We start from the raw sequence: 20504 nt of genomic DNA, 5'->3' as shown, positions 1-20504 counted from the left end.
TTTGTGTGTGCTCAGGATGAGTTTGGCTGTGTTTGGCTGTGTATCCTAAACAAGGAAACAACACCTCCATGGAGCTCAGCGCGATTCACAACGTCCCGACCAATCAGAGCACACTGTGCTCACAGGGAGGGTGGGGGCTGGAGCTATTGGAGCTACAACGAGCCATTAAAGGCAGAGAGTGAAATTCAGTGAATACACGTAGTTTACAGAGATTCTGTATGAAAAAAAATGCACAATATACATCTATTCTAGTAGACCTCAACAATGGAATTATGATCAGTAGAAATGGCCATGACATGTCTCCTTTAACCAGTTGCAAAATAAATGTTATTTAATTAAAAGTATAATATTGGCTTTCTAAATGTAATAGAGTAGGAGTATAAGTTAGCAAACAATATAAATACACCATTTTATAAAGCACAAATACCTCAACATTGTTTTAAATAGCATTTTGCCACGTTTTTCAAAATAAAAGTCCCCCTGTCATACAGACACCGGGACTGACTACCAAAATAAAAGCTTGCCCATTTCCCAGACGACCATTAGAATAAAGAAGAGCTTCTTGATTAAAACCACTCTTCACTGGGTGTTCTCAATCGCCAGTACGCTTGCTTGGTAGCACATGTCTTCCGAGTCACTTCCTTCAGAAGCTAGGCAAGAATCCTTCCTGGCATTCGGAAAACGAAGAGTGGAACAGGCTAGCAAGTGTGCAGGTGTGCATCATATGAGAGGCCCCGCCTTACATTTTCCACCACAGATTTGGGGAAATTGGTCCGTGCGCAAAGCATTGTGGGGATTTTAAGGACGCGGGGGGGGTACTAGTGAGTTATCCGACCGGCCCACCTCGTCCCGAACGTCCCGATGGCCAGTCCGCCCCTGCCGGAAGCTGTTACGAAATTAGAGGAAAATGCTGCAGAAGAAGAGAAAGAGCGGGAAAATACAGATATGCTTAATACAGTGTGCTACTTCGGTCATTATAATCGATAATACAGGTCTGTAGAAACATGTATAAAAGTCAACATTTAAAAAGAGTAAAACACTTTCTACTTTGTATTTAACTTGTAGGTCAATGCAGGAATTAATCCAATGTGTATAAACATATTTAAATATACGGTTTAAACATGTATGCTTGCACGTAATGGCATTGTAAATGCGACCAATACAGTCAGAAGAGCAGATTTTCTGACCCCTTCTTCACCTGACAACATTAATTATTACTACAGGTATATCTGTTTGTTCGTGTTTGGATTATTTTCTACTCATAGGTTAGTTTTTTGCTAATTTTGTCATGTTTTGTTGTATTTTTCGAAGCGCCGTTTCCTTTTTCTACTCCTTTTGTTGTTGTTTATTTATCTAAATAATGTAAGCACGATTTCCTTTGTTTGTTGTTTATTTTCTCCGTAAGGGTGGATGAGCACGTTGTTTGTTACACATTTTGATCAATAAAGTACATCTTATCTTATCTTATACAACGAGAGAAAGTGACCGCCTCACAGTTGGTGTTGTGCCTCCACCTGTCAGGACGCATGTTTACTGAACATGTTCTCCAAGGATTTGACCTCCGACCTTTGACCACATCTTCCTTTCACCTCCCAGTTTATCTTTGAAACCTCGTGGACGTTTGAGACGCATTTGAAAGCCTTTCCTCAGACCGTCTCCTCTCTTCTCTCTCCTCACACTCAGCAGATATTGATTTTCCGTCTGCAGAGAGGAGAGGCTGAGAGAGAGGTTGGGTGTTGGCTGACAGCCTGTGAGTTTAACCCTCCGGAGGAGAAAGAAACCCCTGCTGGAGTGAAGTTTGGGTTTCAAACGTCAACAACAACAACAACAACATTTCAATGTGGTAAGGGTGGGAGAGGGGTCGTCTTTCAACCAGCAGGTTGTTGGTTCGATCCCAGATGAGATATAAACTAATAAGCTTTAAAGGTCCCCTATTGTACTGTTTTTCATCAATATGTTACAGGTCTCAGATATACACAGAGCCTGTCTCTGATTGGCTGAAACACCAAACAGATCATTGCAGCATCCCATAGGGCTTTCACACCAACGCAGATCCCGTTCTAGCTCCGTGCTAGAGCTTTTCTGGTTCGGAGCCGGTTTTACTTTTCAGCCCCCGTCTTGTTCACACCGCCCAGATGGTGCTGCCTCTGCTGCGTCATGACGTCACCGTTTACGTCGCTGATTTTCTCCCCAACGGCGTTACGGCGCTCACTACAACAACAACGGGGGACTGCGTCGGGTCGATGATCGTGTTGCTTTTAATCATACGAAGCCAGATTAAATTAAATAACGACTTCTCCAACCTTATACTTTTCTCCAGAGTGCCGTGGTTCATTGTTTATTAATGTGTTTCAGCGGCATTTACCGACCGCTGCAGTGGCTGCTCTTCCACGGGAGTTTATTCTCCCGTTAGCTCCGGGTTAGCTCACACGGCTCTAAAGTATTCACTGTCTGACTGTCACACAAGCAGCTGATACATATCCCCAGTTCCCCTTAAGTGAATGTGTGTCAGTCTGAATTGACGCTGTTTGGCATCACAACGCTGTTATGAAAGTTTCTCTGGTATAACATGGGTGATGTTAGCATAGCAACCGAAGCTAAACTGACTACTTGCTAAGCCGTTTTCTACACGCATATTTTACCGGCGTATTTTTCATTATGATTCTACTTGTGATAGTCGGACATGACAACCTGTGCAGCCCATGTATTGATTCCATCCAATAGCTGCTATAATACAAAACAAAACGTCTGCCTGCTCTCCACAATGATCAATAACAGCGAATGGATGGTCAAAGTAAGGTACAAATAAACAGAATCACACGAAGCCTGGTTAGTGTTGCCTGACTTTAGTGTGTGGTGGCGTTCTAGTCACTTTGGTCAGCGCTACTGCTTGTTACAACTTTTATTTGCCATACTCGCCTTTAACTGTTAGCTCAGGTTAATCTCGCCCCCCTCCGACGTAGAGTGGACACATGTTGATGTAGAAGAGACATGAAGAAGAGGGGACACATGTTGATGTAGAAGAGACATGAAGAAGAGGGGACCCATGTTGATGTAGAAGAGACATGAAGAAGAGGGGACACATGTTGATGTAGAAGAGACATGAAGAAGAGGGGACACATGTTGATGTAGAAGAGACATGGAGAAGTGGACTTTGCATAACAGGGGACCTTTAAGTGTCAGGCAACTAAACATGTGTCACAAAAAGAAACAGCAGATAATGTTAGTAAATTCAAGTCGATTATCTATGGAGATGTTTGCATGACAGCCCCTGCTAAGTGTCCCTTTTAAAGAAGTGCACATATAAAACCACTTTGATGTCCTTTAGCCCTTGACCTTTGACCTCTTAAAAGGAGAAAAAAGTGACTTCCTCCTCCTCCTCGTCATCTTTAATCCCTTCGACCCTTTGATTTTTTTTAAATTAATGACCTTTTGCCTGTGTTCCACGCTGCGTTGTGATTGGCCGCTGCTCCCGGCCAATGGGCAGGCCCGCTGCTCATCACCATGGAGACCTACAACATGCTAGGGTAACCAGGGTAACCGACACTCACCCTCCCACTCACTGATGTGTGACCTTCATCACCGAGTCGTGTTTTTGTGCTGGTTTCTGTGCTTTCTGTGCCCTTTTCATCAAATACAGATAATTTAGAAAAATAAATGAGTTATGAGGAGAGAAGAAAACACGGGGTTATGCGGAGAAACGCAACATTAAAAAATGAAAACAAAATGGACAGACAATCTGGAATAAAATAAAGCTGTCCAAAGAGAATAATAAATACAGCAATTACATTTAAACAGGGAATAAAAAGCTAAATGACAACATTTAGAAAAAGAAAAGAAATATAACATACAACAAATCCTTATACATCATAATAAAAATAACAATAAACGACAACAAAAAGCGCACAAAGTTAGGAAAAAACTGTCAGAATCGAACAACAAAAAAATAAAAACAAGTAACATTAAAGGTGGGGTAGGTAAGTTTGAGAAACCGTCTCGAGATACACTTTTTGTTATATTCCATGGAATGCTCTTAACATCCCGATAGCAATGAATATCTTAAGTGCTTTGACAAAAAATCCATAAAAAAATATCATCTGTGGAAGCCGTAATACTGTAAAAAGCACGACCAATCATCTGAGCCGGCCCGGCTAAAATAACTGGATGGCCTACCTGCCTGTCAGCCTTCCATCTGTGCACAAACTTATCTCGTGCCCTCATTGGTCATGTGCGCGTTCGTGTGTGTTGGAGGAGGGGCTCTGTAAGGAAGTGGCAGATTTCTTCCGGTTGTGTATTTTCAAATTCTAGCGATCTCGAGCTGGTTTCTCAAACTTACCTACCCCACCTTTAAAGTAACAAAATAATGAAAAAGCTAAATAACATAATTTAGAAAAATGAAATAAAACAGAAAAAATATACAACATACAACAAATCCTGATACAACATAAAAAACAATAACTTCAATAAAAAATAACAATGAAAAAACTACTGACAATACACATTCTTTTGACCACTTTTTCACCTGACATAATTAAATTATTACTACATGTATATTTGTTTGTTTGTGATTGGATTATTTTCTACTTATAGGTTAGCTTTTTGCTAATTTTGTTATATTTTGTTGTACTTTTCTAAGCTCAGTTTCCTTTTTCTACACCTTTTTTTGTTGTTTATTTATCTACATTATGTCAGCACAGTGTCCGTTGTTTGTTGTTTAAATAATACAAATATAAGCTGTAATTTATTTTGGTTCCTACCTAACAATTTCTAAATAAAAGCACAAACATAATGTTATTAAATTATTAAAATAATAGACCAGTTTAGGCATTAAAAACTATAAAAAAAACTATAAAATGTGTTTTTTTAACCTTTTTTTAAGCGTATACAGTGAAGACAGGCGTCAGATGAAATTAAACTTTATTCATTGCAGCAGCAGACAGTAACAGAATACATGTTTAAAATATGTAAAATAGGGAGATTATAACGAGTCTCAAAAAGGGGGCGGAGTTTATTTCTTCATGCTTCTTAGTGTGGAAATGAAACAGGAATACGAGCAGGCAGAAATCGGCTCGGAGCACCATCGATCGGAGAAGCTTTTCAATATAAAAAGACACGTGATGACGCGTTTACTAAAATGCCTTATTTGTTAAAAATCAATCAACAGCAAGTTAGATAACAAGTTAGATAACAGCCCGAAAATCCACAACAAAACTATTAAGAAGATTTTATTAACGTTATCTGTTGTAATGTGCACAGTGTATTTTGTAAGCTGTTCGTGTCACTGGGAATTAACTGAGTGGTGCAGTGACGAGTCCTAAAACCAGGAAGTGAGTCAGCATGTCACCACTTCCTGTTCCCTCGTCTCAGAGCCAATGGGATTTCTCCATAGGATTCTGGAAAATATCTGGAAATAAGGTCTGTGGTTGACACAAAGAGACGGATTACGTTTTGTTCTACGACATTAAATCCATCAGCAGTGACCCCACTGGTGATTTCTGAAGAGCTGACGTGTCTGAAAAATGATGGTTGTTACCAAGTGGCTGAATAGGACTACAGAAGTCGTGGAGGACGTTGTACGTCATTACGCCGAACACGTAAACACTCCTCTAAGTTAGCTTGCCCTGTTCTGCTTGAAAGCAAGTACCTGCCTCCTGCAAACTGTTCAAACAAACGCTTCAACTTGTACCATTTAGAATCTGTATGTTTGAATATGGATCTTAAGTTGACGTTGAAGTCGTGCAGCTGTACTCGGCTGTAGTTCCTTTATAGCAGTGTTTCTCAAACTCTTTCATACCAAGGACCACTTAACCAATAAAAAAAACACTCGCGGACCACATAACTCCACAAATATCCAAAATCACATCGTTTTTCTAGAACAGATTACAAATCGCCTGAAAAGGGTACAAACAAGTGGCAACATGTGTGATGAAGGTGTTGCGCTGGGCTATATCATGCAATCGAAAGTGAAACTTAAGCTCGCTCCATTGCGGAGATATTCCCGCGAGAGTGCGGAAAACTTAAATGTATTTATTTATTTCAAATGTGAAATTTTACCAATATACTCACGGACCACTAGGGGGCGCTCACGGACCACCAGCATTTTGCATTTTGCATGTGGAGATTATCCGGCTAAACAAAACGTGCATTTATCAAACAGGTTTGTTTTCCACAGATCTTATTTCGAGGTCTTTTCCTAAATCCTATGGAGAAATCCCGCTGCTTTTAGTCGAGGGAACCAGCAGCTTACTTCCGGGTAAATACGTCATCCCTGCACCGCTCTATTGAACAGTTCAAATAAAGCAAAAATAAAAACAGAAAATTAAACATAATTCAAAGAGAATAAGGGGGATTTTCTTCATCTCTTTGCGTCCTACTTTGTGTTTTTTGATTTTATTCAATATATGTGTCGCTTTGGAACTGAAATCTGCAAAGAAAATATGAAGAAAACAATAATAATTACACTTTAAGTGTTTTTTTATACAACTGAAGGTGCCGATGAAGCATTCACTGCACCTTATAAAGTCAGGTCATCTATTTGTTGTATTTGTGCAGGTTGCAAAACATGCGCAGTGCGTGTGTGATTTCACATCAGTGATGTTCATAATGCAGATAAACACACGGGGCATTTGATGCAAATAAAAACCGTGGGAAAGTACAGCGCTGTGTCCTGACGATTGATTAGAGTAACGCCGTTCACATTACATGCAAAATATATAAAAATAATAATATATACAGAGCCCCGGAGTATCAAGGAGAACCAATCATCACATTTTAGGCGCACAATTTAATAATGTGTGCTCTTGAATTCAGCCATTTGGTGTAATTAATGTCTATTTACACACAAACTGATTCATAATCAATTATATAAAATACTTTTCTGACCTCCGGGACAGAAGTGCGAAACAAGTTTAATATGATGTTAAATCCAGAGCATGAATTACTAAATTGTGCGCACAGATTTTCCTGTAAAATATTAAATAATATTCAATTAAATGTGTTTTTTTTAGACATAAAGCGGATTTTCTGCAAAACGTAACATTTGTTCTAAAATGACATTTCTTCTGGTCTCAGCTGAACTACATGTAGTGCAAACTTTAAATTAAGACATTCTCAGACTCTAAGGAGCCCCGTGTTGTTATGTGTAAACACAAATACATTATCAATACACAACACAAGTAGAAAGATCATCACCGTCCTCCAGAAACCTCAGACCTTCAGAAACACTCAGAGAAATTCTTTAGTTTAGGTTCCTTTCACGTTTAAGTGACAGGAAATGATTATTAAGAATTAGTCAGTAGTTAAACATTAATTAGCGACACATATTAATACTTAAATGTAAATAAATTGGAACGTTTGTCGGATAAATACATTTTCCGAACGTCCCGACTTAAGCACATTCATTTAGGATCTTCCTTATATATAATATATACAGTTTAGGAATGTTAGGAATGCATTAATAAGTCCTTATATATATTATATTCTTCTTTAAATCATCATGTTTTATCTCAAGTTATTCCTTAAGAGCGCCGGATTTCACACACCATGATTATTTAGCGTGGGAAACGTTGGTTGCTCCAGACTGAAATATCTCAACAACCGTTAAACGGATTACAATTATATTTAGTGTAGACGTTCGTGATCCCCCGAGGATAAACCACGCCGAGTTTGGCGATGCTCTGACTTTCCCTCTAGCGCCACCATGAGGTTAAGTGAAACATCTCTCAGTGATTTTCTCTATGAGTTTAAGTGTTTTCATTTTTGAGTGTTTTTTTAAGTTCTTTTTTTAAGGGTTTCTGAAGGACGAGAGAGACGGGCTATAAATATCATGTCACAGGTTTAAATATTTAGTGAGTAAATGACGGCTGAAGCAGGCAGGAATGCAGCAGGAAGTCAACGATGCAAAAAGTCGAGTAAATTCAAAACGTTCATTTTTCACTGTTTTCAGGAAACAGCAGCTGATTGACATTCTGTTAGAGACGACACCTCTGACACACGGGGGGGGGGGGTGAGGGAGAGGGGAGGGGGGGGGGGAGAGGGGGGGGAGAGGGGGGGAGAGGAGACTAGGAGACAAGTAGAGACAGAATGAGGAGAGGAACCTAAAAATAAGAGAAGATAAGGAAAGGAGGAGGAGAAGTGACTAGGAGACAAGTAGAGACAGAATGAGGAGAGGAAACGAGGAGACAAAAAAGGAGAGAAGATAAGGAGAGGAGAAGGAGAAGAGACTAGGAGACAAGTAGAGACAGAATGAGGAGAGGAAACGAGGAGACTAAAAATAAGAGAAGATAAGGAAAGGAGAAGGAGAAGAGACTAGGAGACAAGTAGAGACAGAATGAGGAGAGGAAACGAGGAGACTAAAAATGAGAGAAGATAAGGAAAGGAGAAGGAGAAGAGACTAGGAGACAAGTAGAGACAGAATGAGGAGAGGAAACGAGGAGACTAAAAATGAGAGAAGATAAGGAAAGGAGAAGGAGAAGTGACTAGGAGACAAGTAGAGACAGAATGAGGAGAGGAAACGAGGAGACTAAAAAGGAGAGAAGATAAGGAAAGGAGAAGGAGAAGTGACTAGGAGACAAGTAGAGAAAGAATTAGGAGAGGAAACGAGGAGACTAAAAATGAGAGAAGATAAGGAAAGGAGAAGGAGAAGAGACTAGGAGACAAGTAGAGACAGAACGAGGAGAGGAAACGAGGAAACTAAAAATAAGAGAAGATAAGGAAAGGAGAAGGAGAAGAGACTAGGAGACAAGTAGAGAAAGAATGAGGGGAGGAAACGAGGAGACTAAAAATGAGAGAAGATAAGGAAAGGAGAAGGAGAACAGACTAGGAGACAAGTAGAGACAGAATGAGGAGAGGAAACGAGGAGACTAAAAAGGAGAGAAGATAAGGAAAGGAGAAGGAGAAGTGACTAGGAGACAAGTAGAGAAAGAATGAGGAGAGGAAACGAGGAGACTAAAAATGAGAGAAGATAAGGAAAGGAGAAGGAGAAGAGACTAGGAGACAAGTAGAGACAGAATGAGGAGAGGAAACGAGGAGACTAAAAATGAGAGAAGATAAGGAAAGGAGAAGGAGAACAGACTAGGAGACAAGTAGAGACAGAATGAGGAGAGGAAACGAGGAGACTAAAAAGGAGAGAAGATAAGGAGAGGAGGAGAAAAAAAAAGCATTTACAAATAAGTTTTCAGACCAAGGTAACTGAGGAAGGAGTGTTTGGAGGAAGAGGAGGATAACAAGGAGGAAGAGGAGGGGGATAACAAGGAGGAAGAGGAAGAGGAGGGGGATAACAAGGAGGAAGAGGAGGGGGATAACAAGGAGGAAGAGGAAGATGAAGGGGCGCGAGGCTTCAGAGAGAGCAGGGTGGTGATTGGCAGGAGAGGAGACAGATCCCTCCACCTGTCAGAGAGCGAGGGGTGAAGAAGAGGAGCAACAGACGAGGAGGAGGAGGAGGAGGAGGAGGAGGAGGAGGAGCAAACAGCTGCTGACGGTGTGTGTGTGTGCAGCCGCTGAGTGTGTGTGTGTGTGTGTGTGTGCTCCGGGTGTTTGACCTTGCAGTGCAGGCGCAGGCTGTCTCTCCGCTTGGCACTGTAGCTGCAGAGCGTGCACGTGAACGGGCGCTCTCCTGTGTGCACGCGCACGTGCTCCACCAGCTTATTGGCCGTTCGGGTCAGGTGACCGCAGCGCTCACACCTGTACTGGTTGCCCTGGCGATGACCCTGGAAGTGCACCAGCAGCTCCTGTTGCCCCGGAAACGACCTCTGGCAGATACGGCAGCGGTGCTCAGAGGAGGAGGGGGAGGAGCTTGTTGTTGCCACGGAAACTGTGGTGGAGGAGGTGGGAGGAGAGGTGACGGGGCACCTGGGAGTCAAGAGGGGAGGCGGGGGTTAATGATGCACACACACACACACTCAGAAACACACACACGCACACACACAATCATATTAACATTTCACAGACACATTCACGCACATTCACACACACACACATTTCACACCACACACACACGCACACACACACACACACAATCACATTAACATTTCACACGCACATTCACGCACATACGCACACACACACGCACGCACACACACACACAATCACATTAACATTTCACACGCACATTCACACACACACACACACACACACACACACACAACACACACACACACACACACACACACACACACACACACACACACACACACACACACACACATTTCACACCTCCAAATAAGACACTACTTCATGAGTCAGAGAGAGACTGCTTCATAGTATCACAACGCTCTGATAAAGAAAATACTTATATAATATAATAATAGAATGTATAACAACATTTAGGATTAAACTGAAGCTTTTTAGTAAATATATATTTCTATAATATAAATAACAATGATAAAGTGAACCGACCTGATCTCCGCGCTGGTGTGAGCGTGTGTGTGCGTGTTGGCGTGAACCCTCATCTCTGCCTCCTGATTGGTCGAGTGGTCACACACGCAGCAGTGCAGCGAGAAGGAGCCGCGCTCCCATTGGCGGTGCTCCGTCATGTGACTCTGGAAAAGGAGGCAGCCGTCTGTCTCGAAGCCGCACACGTGACACCTGGAGGACAGGTAGAGGGAGGATTTTCATATTTTAGTATTGGTAAAAGGGAATTAAAGGGCCCATGTCATGCTTTTCCGGTTATTACCCGTCCCCTTGTGTTATGAAGGTCTTTCTGCATGTAAACGGTGTGCAGAGTCAAAACCCTCAAAGTACACCCTGTAGCGAGTAAAACTCGAACACAGAAAATACCTCCCCAAAACGCCTCGTTGGAGATACGTCATTGTCCATTTGATTCTTCCATTTCGTTCCGGGTACGGCATGATGTCATGCCGTACCCGGAACGAAATGGACCAATCCGTGGAGCCGTTACGTTACGTCCGCGGAGCCGTTGCGTTAAGCCCCCGCTGATTGGTCCAAATTGACCAATCCACGGACTTCCTCACACACACATCTGTGTGCAGGGAGCAGGCAGCTCAGCTGATTTCTCCTCCCTGGCTGCAGGCTGATAACAGACAGTTGGGATCGCGGCAAAATTCTCTCTGCAGACCCATTCTCACTGCGTTTATCAACCTTTTTCTTACTCAATATCAAGCCACACTTATTGTTTTTACTTCGGCTGTGACTTTGTGTGTGCTCAGGATGAATTTGGCTGTGTTTCGCTATGTATCCTAAACAAGGAAACAACACCTCCACGGAGCTCAGCGCGATTCACAACGTCCCGACCAATCAGAGCACACTGTGCTCACAGGGAGGGTGGGGGCTGGAGCTATTGGAGCTACAATGAGCCGTTCAAGGCAGAGAGTGAAATTCAGTGAATACAAGTAGTTTACAGAGATGCTGTATGAGAAACCAATGTGAGTTTGGAAAAATGCACAATATAAATCTATTCTAGTAGACCTCAACAATGGAATTATGATCAGTGGAAATGGCCATGACATGGGCCCTTTAAAAAAGTGCTGGTGGACACCTTCAGGCAGATCCATGCTAGCTGTTTCCATTCTTTATGCTAAGCTAAGCTAAGTGGACTAATTAACTAAACATTCGTTTTACTTAGACACAAACATAATGTCAAAAGAAACAAGAAAAAAAAAAAGTAAAATAAATATAAATAAATAACATAATAAATATGCGAATACATCATTCAAAATAATAAAATCATTAAAATCAATAATACGTTTGCAACTATTCATTTAAATACATATCAATGATTATGAAAAGAAAATACTATTACTTGTATAACAGGGTCCTCACAAGTACAGCAGTGTGTGTGTGTGTGTGTGTGTGTGTTGTGTGTGTGTGTGTGTGTGTGTGTGTGTGTGGTGTGGTGTGTGTGTGTGTGTGTGTGTGTGTGTGTGTTTGTGTGTGTGTGTGTGTTACCTGTAGAAGTAAGAGCAACCTGTGGTTTGATCTCTGCTGAGGCTGGTTTTGGTTTCTGTGAGAACAAAATAAAATGCTCATTATTCTGCAGAGCGATTCATCAGATGAATGCATTATGTATTATTCTGTGTGAGTGATGATGAGTCTCTGCGGACGTTATCATTATTGCTAAACTGCTCTGGGATTGTTTGTAGTTTTTATTATAAACCCAAAGGACAATCTAGTGGCAGCATGAATCCATAATGCACGTTAGAAACAGTACACTTAGCCATTAAAGAGTCCTAACAATAACAACAAGGCTATACACACATATCCCCCAAAAGTGTGTGTGTGTGTGTGTGTGTGTGTGTGTGTGTGTGTGTGTGTGTGTGTTACCATGTGGAGGTTCCTGGGAGCTCAAAAGAGGGGAGGAGCGAAGAGGGTCCACATTCACCGGCAAAACAGGACTGTGGAAATGACACACACACACACACACACACACACACACACAACACACACACACACACACACACACACACACACACACACACACACACACACACACACACACACACACACACACACACACACACACACACACACACACACACACACACACACACACACACACAGTGTCAAACAGAGCAGATCAGAGGTCACATGACATCACAGACAGGAAGTGGCTTTACCTGCTCCTGAAGGTCGGAGTCGTCCTCTCCAGCCGACCGTTGGATTTACTGACTCTCTCTGCAGATTGAAATTAAAGTTGATTTATTATGTTATTAAAGTCGGTAAATACAGATTTACAAAAGTGTTTGTTATGAACATTGTAGGTTAGAAATATATAAATGATTGAGCCAGGGGAAGGGGACAAAATCCCCCCCAAATGTTCAGAGTTTTTAAGATTAAACTTGTTTATTTATGAGAAAGAAATCAGAAATTTGCTAGAAAATTGTGAATTACTCTGAATTACTTACTTAATCTTCAAGAAAAAAAAACCCAAACAATGTATTTTTGTTTACCTATTTATTATTGATAATATCACCAAAAAATCAAGTGTTCTTCTTGTTTATTTACTTCTTAAATCTGAGAGAATTTTCCTTGAATTTATTACTTTATTTTAGGAAATTCTGAATTTTTAAGGTTAAACAGGTAGTAATAAATATATATATACAAACTGATATCATAATAATAATAATAATACATTTAATTTATATATTGCTTTATATGGCAAAATACGCAAAGACAATTTACAAAAAAAGTCTCACTTAATAAAAAAAAACGTCAATTGGTTTGTAAAAGTACACAGTAAGTCAAAAGGTGAATTAAACACAGTAATTAAATGTGAATGTGTTCGTAGGGAATAACTCTCCAGGTACAACAGGATGGAGAATCACCTGTGTCCTGATTTACCTGAGAGCTGGTGCAGCAGTGTTGAGGCCAGATTCACCGACATGTCCTGCCACAGCGCCGCTCTGAGGCACTGGTCCGCCATCTTGGCTCCTGAGGAGAACTGGTCTTCCATTTTGGCTCCTGAGGAGAACTGGTCTTCCATCTTGGCTCTGAAGAAGAGCTGCTCCTCCTTCTTCACTCCGGAGAGAACGTGGTCCGCCATCTTGGCTCCGGGAAGAAGCCGGTTCTCCATCTTGGCTCCGAAGAGAAGCTGGTTCTCCGCCCTGTTGGCCCCTGAAGGAAACTGGTCCTCCATCTTGACTCCGGAGAGGAACGTGTTGGCGGGGAAAGGGCTCTGTGCAATTTTGGCTTTTAAGAGAAGCTGGTCCTCCATCTTGGCTCCGGATAGAAGCTGGTCCGCCATCTTGGCTCCATGATCCTCCAGTTTCACTTTGAACTGAAACTTGTTGGCATCGGAGACGACGCTTCCTGCCGCTTTAGAGCCAGAATGGCCGCCTCCAGTGTAAAAGTTGTCTTCTTTTTTAAGGCCATTGAGACACTGGTCTGCCATTTTGGCTCCAGGGTGCAGGTTCACCTGGTTGCCACGGAGACCCTGGTCTTCTGTTTTGATTTTGAAAAGATGTGGAGTTGGCTTTTTCGGCGAAGGTGGGGTTATCTCTGCTGTGATTGGTCGATGGTGGACGAGGTCGACCTCCATCTGCTCTTCTTCTTCTTTGACCCGAACCATGTGGCTGCTCACTTCCTGCCGCTCTGTGATTGGTGGAAAATCAGTCAGTCAGTGTTTTTATTCTTCTTGCAAGTAATGATAGTTTTTATTATTGACACACACACACGCACACGCACACACATTTACACTCACTTACACTCACTTACACTCACTTACACTTACACACACTTACACTCACTTACAGTCACTTACGCTTACACACACTTACACACCTACACTTACACACACCTATATTTACAGTATGTTGAACCGATGCAAACCCAGACCAATATAACCATAAACACAAAAGACAATAAAACAATTTAAACATTTACTGTGTGTTTGTGTGTGTGTCAATAATAATATAACACACACACACACACACACACACACACACACACACACACACACACACACACACACACACACACACACCAGTACACACACACACACACACACACACACACACACACACACCTGCCAGTTTCCTCAGCATGTCTGAGGCCAGTGTGTCGGTGTTGGCGTTGCCTTCAGGTGTGTGTGAGAGCGTGGGAGGTTCGGGACTCGCCCCCGGTCCGTCCGGAGAGAGAGCGAGACCCGGTTCATCCGCCGGCCTCCCAGGATGCATCTGGGCCTTCTGGGTCGCCTCTGAAGAGAGAGAGAGAGAGAGAGAGAGAGAGAGAGAGAGAGAGAGAGAGAGATAAGATAGAGAGAGAGAGAGAGAGAGAGATTTATTTTATTTATTTATTTATTTATTTATTTATTTATTTTATTTATTTTATTTATTTTATTTATTTTATTTATTTATTTATTTTATTTATTTTATTTATTTTATTATAATAAACAAACTACTATCCCACTTCTAATCTAATGGCGCTTTTCCACTGCAACACGTAGCACGGTTTTAAGCTTTTTGTTGCTTTTCCACTAGGGGTAGTTCGGGCTACTTTTTCACCTTTTTCTGGCCCTCCAAAATCGAGGTTCTTACCGGGCCAACAACCGGGCTGAATATGCTAAACTAGTGACGTAAACACTCTCGACTGCTGAATGGTCAGAGAGAATCGCTGGCAAGGGGGCTACAACTACAACAAAATGAACATATTTGACCGTCGATTTAATTGTAATACACGTTTCAAAATGATGCCGAAGTAACAACATACTGATACCGGTTAGTAAAAACCATGAATTAATGCTTTGACAAGTCTGCAGACAAACGGCAGGCGAAACACCAAATCCGAGTTTTCTGAATGGAGATCGGCTAAGCTAACGTTGTATATGCTCCGACCGTCCACACTCACAACAACGGCCTACAGACATAAATAAACCAGCGACTGTATTCGCCATGACACAGGCAGTCTGTGGTTTGTACTTGTTTAACTTGTGTCTAGTTTCTAAACAGATATGAGGAGCTGTGAGCTCTGAGGGCTAACAGCTAACGGCTGATGTTGGTGTTGTTTTGTCGCATTGAAGAGGACGTCATGGCAGTTTTACGCAGCGTTGCTCCGCCCGCCGAACAGCCGATCGCCCCGCCTACACTGCGTTGCTATAGTTACTACCCCTGTTAATCAACTGTAATGGAAACGCAGCATAAAGTGAGCCTGGCCTAACAAGGCCTAACCATACCGTACTAAGCCGTGCGAGGTCCTGCAGTGGAAAGGAAAAGCGCCATTAGAGTGTAGAGGGTCTTTAAAATCTTGATCATGAATAACACCCAAAGAATAATCTTAAAAATGAAATAAATTAGAATAAAAAGGTCACATTTATAATCTACCTGTTTCTCGTTATAAAATAATTAATGGCCAAAATTATAATCCTAAATAAAAAATAAAAATTCTCACCTACCTGTCCCTTCACTTAGAACTAAATAACGGCCTTAAAAGAATAGTCTTAAATAATAAAATAAAATAGATCAATATATTTTTAACCTTGTATTTATTTATATTTCTTATTATTATCTTTTTTAGTAGGTACAATCTTTCTACATTATTATTATTATTATTTTAAATTCACCAAAAATAAGAAAACATTTAAAAACATGAGAAAATGACACTTGCTTCACGGCGTTAATTACAATCAATAATGGAAACTGGGCTTTAATTTTCTGTCAATTTACTTATTGATTAATCCTTAGCACTGTATAAGATGTGTGCATACTGTGTGTGTGTGTGTGTGTGTGTGTGTGTGTGTTGGTGTGTGTGGTGTGTGTGTGTGTGTGTGTGTGTGTGTGTGTTACCTGACAGCCTGATGAGGAGGTCAGACGCCATCTTGGTGCTGACATCAGGGCTGAAGAGAGAGGTGGCTGCTGGGAAGGGACTCGAACCGGCAGCATCCTCATCTCCTCTAGTCGTGCGTGTGTGTGTGTTTGTGTTTGTGTGTGTGGCTGCATCAGAGGGACGCTGCAACACACTCGACCCACGCTTCATTTTCCACTGTTTGTGTGTGTGTGTGTGTGTGTGTGTGTGTGTGTGTGTGTGTGTGTGTGTGTGTGTGTGTGTGGAGAAGAGTCAAGAGGAAGAGGAGGAAGAAGAAGGCAGTGTTGCTAAAATAAGACGAGTGTGTTTTTTAACATATGGGAGCATGAGGGGAGAAAATGGGGGAGGATCTCTGCCTCTCATTGACCTGGAGGAGAAGAGGAAGAGGAGGAGGAAGAGGAAGAGGAAGAAGAGGAGAGAGGAAGAGGAAAAGGAAGAAGAGGAGAGAGGAAGAGGAGGAAGAGGAAGAGGAGAGAGAGACACAGATATGAACAAGTGAATCTGTGTATGAATAAATTATTGGATGGATAAGACTCAATAATAAGGGGATAAATCATTTTATATCCGGTTATCGCCATGGCAACGGCCCCCGCGTGGTGCACCCGTCTCCTGCCCTGACCTTCGCTGCCCGACAACCAATCAGAATCATCGTCAGTTAGGATCATCAATAACCACCTGCCACCTGTTCAATTACTGACTAATACAAATAAAGTTATATATATTTCACAGTAATGGGCATCCGTCTGCGCTTACATGTAATTTCATTGTAATAATAGATGATAATAGAGCAGCTTAAAAAGAAATAAAATGATTTTATATAATAATAAAAAATGTAAAATTGCTTCATACATATTATGCATCTCAGAAGAAAATAAATACATATTGGGAGTTAATAAAATAATTTGAAATAATATAGTTCCGATTGTGTACAAAAAGATAAAATAATTTAATTAATAGAATTAGACATATTATTTAAATAAAAATGTGTTATCAAAAATTAATTAGGAGAGATAAATTATAAAAGTATATAAATATAACAAAATATTTGAATAATTGAGCATATTAAATGAATAAATAAAATACTTATTCCGCTCTCATCCACACATTATATATCTTTTAGCATTTTACATAAGGTCAATAAATATTAAATACTAGATAAAATAAACGTATTTATTCTGAATTTTATTAGAATAAAAATTACATTATAAAGGATTTGAATGGAAATGAGGTCACATGTCATTTACAATAGATACAAATAAAACAGGACTAAAAATTAAATTAGGAAATATAAAAATAAATAGCCTCATCATATTAAAATTAAAAAATAATTAAAAGAAAAGGAAAAATGTACATAATCCAAAAAATTAAGTAAAGCAATGAATTAAATAATTAAAAATCATTAAGACGCCAGCCCTTTCATCACCTCGGTTCACTTCCACCCCCGTCTCCAGGCGACACGGTCCGCCACCGCATCCGCCCGAGGAGCTCTATCTCATCTCCGGCTACAGTTGCTCCACACCCCGGCCTCCCCCCTCCCACCTCCGCTGGGTGTCAAAAACCCCCATGACTCCCCGACACAGAAACTCCTTTGTACCCGTGATATAATGCCATCTTTTACCGGTTATTTCCCCGTTACCGGGAATGAGGGCAGGTGTCAAGAGTCGCCCCCCCCCCGCCTCCCCCTCCTCCCTGCAACATGGCTGCACGGTAACCCGACCTCACGAGACCTCAGAAGTCATCTTCACGGGTCTAACCGGGGATCGTTCTAAATGTTGACGTTGACCGATATGTTTCCAATATTTTCCTCCACGACTTACCGGTACCGGGAGGGCAGGTGGTGCATTCCGGGGGGGCAAAGACTATATTTAGCCCATAGTCGGTTTCTCATGCTGCATCCGTCCTTTCTTCCTCTGCTCCGGTCACATCATCCGCTCTTTTCTCCGGTTGGAACATAAAAAAGCACCGGGCAGATGATCCGGTTCTTCCTCCCGAGCCCCGAGGAGACGGGTCGGTCACCGAGCAGAGGGAGGTTCTCTCTAACTCTCTCTCTCTCTCTCTCTCTCTCTCTCTCTCTCTCTCTCTCTCTCTCTCTCTCTCTCTCTCTCTCTCTCTTTCTCTTTCTCTGTGTGTGTGTGTGTGTGTGTGTTTGGGTGTGTGTGTGTGTGTGTGTGTGTGTGTGTGTCCACGCGCCGGATCATAGCACAAGGGCAGGACATGCGTGAACCCGCGTGCACGCGCACCCATGCTCGCGCCCAATCCCCCGCACACACTCTATGAGTGCAGCACGAGACATTCAGATGTTACAGTGAGGACAGAACCACCGGAAGAGAGAGAAGGGGGGGGGGGGGACCACATATCAAGACTGACTCAATTACTAGTCTCCACATCTGGTAGCATATCCAGAACAAGTCTCAAGTCAAGACCGACAATAGTGTTGATTTCGGTACCAGGTCAAGACATTGAAGTCCCAAGTCTAGACTGAATAGTCCAAGTCTGGGACCAAATTAAGACTGAATAGTCACATTTTAAGACTGACGTGCCCTGAGTCAGGTAACAAGTCAAGACCAACAAGTCCCAAGTATAAACTGAGTAGTCCAAGTCTGGTACCAAGTTAAGACCGACTAATCCTGAGCCCATAACAAGTCAAGACTGATTAGTCCTGAGTCTAGACTGACTAGTCCGGTCTAAAATGGAATAGTCCAAGTCTGGTACCAAGTTAAGACAGACAAGTCACGAGTCTAGACTGACTAGTCCAAGTCTGGTACCAAGTCAAGATCGACAAGTCCCAAGTCAAGACAGACTAGTCCAATTTAAAAACTGACTTGCACCGAGTCTGGTAACAATCAATACCAACAAGTCCCTTGTCAAGACTGACTACTAGCCCTGATTTCCGTACCAAGTTACGACAGACAAGTCCCAGGTAAAGTCTGACTAGTCCTGACTCTCGTCCCAAGTCAATATGACTAGTCCCAAATCCGGTTCAATTTAAGACCATCAAGACAAGTCCTAAACTGAAGTCCCGAGTCTGTTACCAAGACGGACATATTTGAAGTCAAGAGTGACATGTCACAAGTCCTGTACCAAGTCAGGACCGACAAGTCCCAAATCAGGTACCAAATCAAGACCTAGAAGTCAAATCTGACAAGTCCAATATATCCAGTCACAGGTCAAGAGTTACAAATCCAGACCTGAGTAAAGACCGGAAAGTCATTCAATACAAGTTGTAAATGAAGTAAACGCAGATAATACATTTAAAGTATGTATAAGAAGTAATACTAACACCAGTACCTAATAGAGTAAATACATATGTAGTAGAAATACTTATAAAATACATATATTTGTAGCAGTAACAGTGATATTAGAGAGGTATAGGGAGTAGTATTTGTAATACCAGGTCAGATATTGCAGTATTGTTGTGTGTTTTCGTGCAGTGTCATGTTTCAGCCTGCAGGGGGAGACAGAGACTGCTTTCTGCGTGAGAAACTCTAATCAATAATTGGTGATATGACAAGAAATTAGATCATAAATATACATTTATTACATCTGGATGATGTGTGTGTACAATTGAAAAACCCCATCGCGTTTGATGCTAAAGAATATACAAAAACTATTGATTAAAATAAATGACTTCAGTTTTGTTTCATCGTTTCTTCTCCTCTTCATCACAGCTCTGCAGAAGAGACACAGAATGTATTTTTAAATATTCTGCAGATACTAAATATTATGTATTTATATATATATTATATTTCCTTACAGAGCCTTGAAGAAGCTCTTCTGGTCATCATCTGCTCTCTGAAGATGTTGATGGCTTTAAACGCGTCCATGTGACCCTGACGCTCCTCCATCAGCTCCTGAGCCGAAACACAGAGGCACTTTAGATAGAACACTCACATATATTAGCTAAAGTACAGAACACACTTTAGTGGTAAACGTACTGTAAGGTACTTCTACTGCACTACAATTTGGAAAGAACTATGGTAATTAAATCAACTGATGAATAACACAAGGACGATTCACAAGAAAAACACTTCAAACAACAAATGTGTTTTAGGATGTTTTAGGATCATGAAAAGTTGCTAAATCTCATACTCTTTGTGGACTCTCTTGTTTGACCTTCAGGGCCACCGTAGTGATTAAACGTAATGGTATGTACCTCAGTTATCCAGGTGAACTCCTCCTGAGTGTCCTCCCTCCACTGCTGCAGGACGCGGCTCTCTTTAACCCCAACACCCATCATCTCCCGGCCATCA

At 41.5% G+C, this 20504-nt stretch overlaps 1 protein-coding gene across 1 annotated transcript; it reads right to left on the bottom strand.

Moving 5' to 3' along the window:
• Positions 1–8386: 8386 nt before the first annotated feature.
• On the bottom strand, positions 8387–18285 carry LOC117469794. The gene is made up of 9 exons (XM_034114229.1): positions 18072–18285; positions 16236–16621; positions 14480–14650; positions 13297–14046; positions 12573–12630; positions 12280–12350; positions 11905–11959; positions 10396–10584; positions 8387–9849 (listed from the first exon to the last, which is right to left on the bottom strand). Exons 2-9 carry the CDS (start codon positions 16423–16425, stop codon positions 9162–9164), a joined length of 2172 nt encoding a protein of 723 aa, XP_033970120.1. The 5' UTR covers positions 16426–16621; positions 18072–18285; the 3' UTR covers positions 8387–9161.
• Positions 18286–20504: the final 2219 nt, after the last annotated feature.

The sequence above is a fragment of the Trematomus bernacchii genome, unplaced genomic scaffold, assembly GCF_902827165.1.
Source record: "Trematomus bernacchii unplaced genomic scaffold, fTreBer1.1, whole genome shotgun sequence".
NCBI classification, from domain to species: Eukaryota; Metazoa; Chordata; class Actinopteri; order Perciformes; family Nototheniidae; genus Trematomus; species Trematomus bernacchii.
The sequence above is the reverse complement of the archived record's forward strand: the minus strand, read 5'-3'. Positions and strand labels throughout refer to the sequence as shown.